This window comes from Nicotiana sylvestris, chromosome 8 (genome assembly GCF_000393655.2).
Source record: "Nicotiana sylvestris chromosome 8, ASM39365v2, whole genome shotgun sequence".
Lineage (NCBI taxonomy): Eukaryota > Viridiplantae > Streptophyta > Magnoliopsida > Solanales > Solanaceae > Nicotiana > Nicotiana sylvestris.
Genome location: NC_091064.1, coordinates 87,066,854 through 87,071,913, shown reverse-complemented (window position 1 = coordinate 87,071,913; position 5,060 = coordinate 87,066,854). Strand labels below are relative to the sequence as shown.

At 40.0% G+C, this 5,060-nt stretch overlaps 1 protein-coding gene across 1 annotated transcript; it reads right to left on the bottom strand.

Annotated features, from left to right (window-relative positions):
* Positions 1 to 2,525: 2,525 nt before the first annotated feature.
* Positions 2,526 to 4,532, bottom strand: LOC138875331 (uncharacterized). The gene is made up of 4 exons (XM_070154156.1): positions 4,102 to 4,532; positions 3,640 to 4,050; positions 3,118 to 3,548; positions 2,526 to 2,797 (listed from the first exon to the last, which is right to left on the bottom strand). Exons 1-4 carry the CDS (start codon positions 4,530 to 4,532, stop codon positions 2,526 to 2,528), a joined length of 1,545 nt encoding a protein of 514 aa, XP_070010257.1.
* Positions 4,533 to 5,060: the final 528 nt, after the last annotated feature.

Here is a 5,060-nt window from a genome sequence, read left to right as displayed (position 1 = left end):
AATCCAAGTAAGGAATTCTGTTAACCCGGGAGAAGGTGTTAGGCATTCTTGGGCACCGTGGTTCTAGCACGGTCGCTTATCTGTTGTATTTAATTGTATCTGATCTTAACACATGCTAGCTTATGTGCCTTTTACTTGTGAAACCGCTTATTATCATTATTTATTTTAAAAGAATTGCGACGTCGTGAAAACACGTTTCGAACCACGTCGCAATCAATGCACCCGTGGTTATCAACACATTTCGACTTCGTCGAGAGTTGTATTTGATTCGCATCAATGCGCACCCGAGTTTAAGAAGGTCATTTAATTAAAATCGCGCCTAAAGATTCTAACGTAATATTATTTTGGGAAAAAGCCGTGAAGTTCTCTAAATGGCCCTCCCAAATTCTAATCATTTTTAATAACCATTTATTGAGGGCCTCGCATTTATTTATTTTCGTTCGGTGGAGCTCATCTCAATTTGTGAACCTATTTTCTATCATTATTTATTTTATAAGAATTACGATGTCGTGAAAACGCGTTTCGAACCCCGTCGCAATCAATGCGCCCGTGATTGTCAACACATTTTGACTTCATCGAGATTTGGATTTGGGTCGCATCAATGCGCACCCGAGTTTAGGAAGGTAATTTTATTAAGAGCGCGTTTAAAGCAACTACGCGTTTGCACTTTGCGAGGGCCATGGAATTTCAACTAAATGGCACACCTCGATTTCTAAGGATTAAAACGAAGACTAATTAAAATGAGGGTCGTGCAGCTAAGATTTTATTTGGCGCGGCGCACCTCAATTCCAATTTTTTGGGAAATGCAAACCGAGTTTTCGAGGGCCATGAGCTATGGAACACTTTTACTAAATGAGATTTCATGAACAATCCCCTTTTAACCCCTTCTCCTATCCGGCTGAATCCGATGCCTAAAACAAGGAACAAATTAATTGCTAATGGGCTTCGACCTTTCTATCACTCCCCACGATCCCACGATCATTCAAATAATTCTAACAAAGATCAAATGAGCAAACAATAACAATCAAGAACAAGAAATAAAGAACTAATTAATTGGATTACCAAGAAAGAATGGGACACTGGTGAGTGGAGCAAGATGGCAACGTGAAACTATGTACAAACGATCTGTAGGTCGGCTAACTCGTCAAAGACAACCACTACAAACTAAGAAGCAATTTGCAGACTCATTTCAACAGTGTTACTGACCACGAAAATACGCCAAAGGTTGGCAGTGGCATATTAAGAATAAACTATAAACAGAAATTCATATCAAAGCTAATTTTATCTCTTCATATAATACTCCAAAAATTTCTAACAATTTCAACGTTAACTTGAAACCAGGAGAACTAGAAAACAATGAGCCCGCTTCATGTTTAAAATCATCAATATTCTAGCCATCATTATAACAATGAAGTAAAGAGAAGGGAAAGGGATTGGACCTCGATGAGGCGGAATCTCGTCGGACGACACTCGAACCTCGACGGAACCAACAGACGGAGCTTTACTGCAACACACTTTTGAAAGAAAGACTAAAAAAACACCCAACAAGCCTTTACGAGCAAATGAACCAGTGACCGGAAACTCGACGCGACACCCTCGAACAAGCTTCGACCAAAGATCAACAGAAACGACCGTCGACACTCAATCGGAAAACTCGACATTCACAGGAACTGTGACAGCGTTCAACGACGGGCCTCGTCGTGAACACGAATCGCTCAAGCAAACTCCGTTCATGGAGAAGCAAAATCTAACACTAGGAAGATGAAACAGATAGTGTTAGGGATCTTGTATTTGGTTGAAGTTCAAGCCATGGAAGGAGGGGGACAGGGTTTTTCGTTAGTTTTCAATTGGAGGAGAAGAAGCGACACAATGGGGTGGAGTTTGACTCGTCGCTGTTTTCCGGCGGACAGGCGGCGTGGCTGACGGGGCTGGTTTGTCGGTTTGATTGCCTGTGGAAACGCTACTTCCACCTGAAGACTGCGTTGTTCTTCAGCTTTTTTCCTTTTTGTTTTTTTTGTTTTTCATGCATAACTTTGCATGTTCTCATCCCTCTACGCACTTTTCATTTTCTTTTCATATGTCTCCTCTTTAATTCTTTAATCTTAGCATTCTTTTTATAGTGTAGAGTCTAGGTTGTAGGGTTTTAGGTTAAGGGGTATGGGCCTAGGAATTATGGGCTTGGCAATTGTGGGCTAGGTCCAAAATTAGGCCTAAAGATGGGTTGCTCGAGCCCAAGCTCTATTCTTTTGCCGCGAATGAGATTAAAAATACGCGCCCATTTGTTAATTATACCTACTATTCAAATAATTTATTAAAATAAAACTAACCATTAAAACAAATCTATTTTTGGTATTTTCAAAATATCATATTAAAATAAAAATACGATACTATTGTTGTATATATTTTTAAGATTTTTTTAATTAAAAATGACTACAAAACATTAATGAACCTATTTTTGTGATTTTGTTTTCTTATAATAAAATAGAGTAAAAGAGTCAAAATTACTGAAAATATCTATATTATGCCTAAATTAAATATTTTATGCTAATATATAAAAGATCTTGGGGAGGGTCAAAAATCACATGTCTACACATATTGTGAAGAATTCCATCACTCTTCTCATTTTCCTTTGTAAGCTCATTTCTGAGAGCATCCCTTTCAGATTCCACCTTTGCCACACGAGCCTTGAGCCTAGCTATCTCAGCATTCTTGGTTTCACATTCCTGAACAAGAGCCATGACTTTACTGTTGATAGGAGTCTTCTTGGATGAACCAGGTTCATTTGGGATGGCATTGACTAATTAGTCATAAGCAATTAGAGTGTTAATACCAACGTGATCCTTGCTTGAGGCCATTTCCCATTTCTTCATAGGCACATTGCACCTATCTAGAATCGTAGTCAAAATAAAGTCATAGGGGTAGAATGAGCCTTGGAGCCATTGATGACCCTGTCCAGCAGTTTGATGATGAATGCAGGCCAATTAATTTGCCTTCCACTCTCCAGGCATTCCATAAGAACTAGGTCTATATAATTTGCAATATGCCTTTTCTCCTGCCTGGGCAATAGGCACTTGTTGACAAATTCAAACAAGACTTTGTGATGTGGCCTCATTTCACTTTTCTGAACAACCCTAGCCTCATTCACATCTTCAGCATCACAAAACCTCCTTGTAATTTCAAGGGCAGTAGTAAGGGAGCCCAAACAAGGCCACCTTTGCCTTGTATAGTCATCAAACCCTTCAGAGGGTATGTCAAGGATCTCTCCCAGTTTTTCTGGATCAAAGGTCACTTGAACTCCTTTCAGCAGGCTTCTAACCTTGCCATCCTTAACTTCTGCATTTGCCATAATGTCATTCCTAGCTAGCCTACCATCCATCTGAAGGACCATATCCTTCCGCCCTTGAGCAGCTAAGGCCTCAACCAGTCTCATCATTCCTGATTCCACCAGGTCTTTCATCAATCTACCCTTCAAAATCTTTCTTTTGCCAAACATGGCAAGCTTGTCTTGTTCACCATTAGACTTATCTTCTTCTTCTTCTTCTTCTCCACTTTATTCCTCATTTCAGAAATTCTTACTTGTTCACTTTTTACTACAGACCTTGTCCTCTTGGCTAATAAAGATTTAGCAGCCTTAAACACAGAGGAAGACTTCTTGGAGGAAGTTTTGGGCTTTTGGGCTTGGGGGTCTGAACCTCCACTGTTGGAACTTCCTCCCGATAGACCTGTTCCATCTCCTCAACCTCCACAGCCTCTAAGGACTCTGCAACCTTCCCTTTTCCTTTAGCCATCCTTTTCTTCTTACTCTCAGCTAGAGCCTTTTGTAGATCACTCTCACTCTGTTTCACCCTGCTTCTTGTGGCTCTTCCTTTTGGCAAGGAAGTTTTAGTTGTTGTTGGGGATGAAACTTTTCTTTTCTTAGAGGGTTTAGGAGCACTGAGGGCTTTTGGTGTGGGAGTTCTTCTTTTCTTTGGATCATAACTTGCACCAACCTTTTTCAATAGGTCTGCTAGGGTCTCTCCAGTTGATGAACCAGGTTCATCTCCTTGTGTGCTTAGATTAACTAACCCTTCAGCATCTTCACCCGAACCACTTTCCCCTTACTTCTTGCCACTCTCTTCTACATTTTCTTGTTCAACCCCACAGATAGCAAGCACAGACAAATCAGCAGTGGATGAATAATCAACCACTCTTTTCCCATTTTCTCTCTCTTCTCCACATGCACCCTCTCTCTCTTTTTCTTTTTCAGGTTTCTTTTTACCTGCACTCCTTCGTAACTTAGGTAATTCTACATCCCTGATAGGCCCAACCAGAACAAACCTAGTTTCTAGATTTTTAGTTAAAGAAGAACTTACCTTGGAAGGGGATTCTTGAGTCTTCTCAGAGTCAGAAGACCCAGGTCCTTCCCCTTTACTAGCAGATTTGTATGACTCAGAATCAGAGTTGGAGTCAAAGTCTTGGGCCTGGTTTGCCTTTAATTTCTTATTTAATTTCTTTGAGAGAGCCCCAGACGCTACCGTTTTCGAAGCAAACATTTTCACCCTTCTCAGCCTGGATTTGGGAGATGTACTAGGTAGAAGAGGGGCGGATGAATTAGAAGGAGTGAGTGGTGGAGTAGTTCCAGGATTGTCTTGTGGATTTGTCACGATTGCTGGTTTCTCGAGAGAATTGGTGAGTTAGAATTTTGGAGAAGAAAGCAAGTGAAATTGAAGAAGGATATTTGACGGTTTAGAATTATGGAGATGGCATGAGGTAATGATGTGTATTTAAAGAGAAATACACATTTAATATATAACGACAGCTTTAGCAGAGGTCAATTAGAGGTCTAATCAAACTGAAATTTCAAGTTTGAATGAACGGTTATGTTTCCTTAGATTTTAGGCAATTTTTGTGTTTTGGAGTTCTAAGGCTGATGGAACTAGTTCAAAACTAACGGATAGAATTTTCTAAGAAGTTGGGCAATTGTAGGACATTTGCTCATGATCTATCTTTATATTTCTAATTGTCCAACAAGAAGTTGGACAATTATAGCAATTGTAGGACATTTGCTCATGAAGTTGGAC

Coding starts and splice junctions, on each gene's coding strand:
- LOC138875331 (XM_070154156.1), bottom strand. CDS start 4,532: ATGTTTGCTTCGAAAACGGTAGCGTCTGGGGCTCTCTCAAAGAAATTA. Junction 3,549..3,639: donor CCTCCAAGAAGTCTTCCTCT/GTGTTTAAGGCT, acceptor TGAGGAATAAAG/TGGAGAAGAAGAAGAAGAAG. Junction 2,798..3,117: donor GGCTAGGGTTGTTCAGAAAA/GTGAAATGAGGC, acceptor ATGACTAATTAG/TCAATGCCATCCCAAATGAA.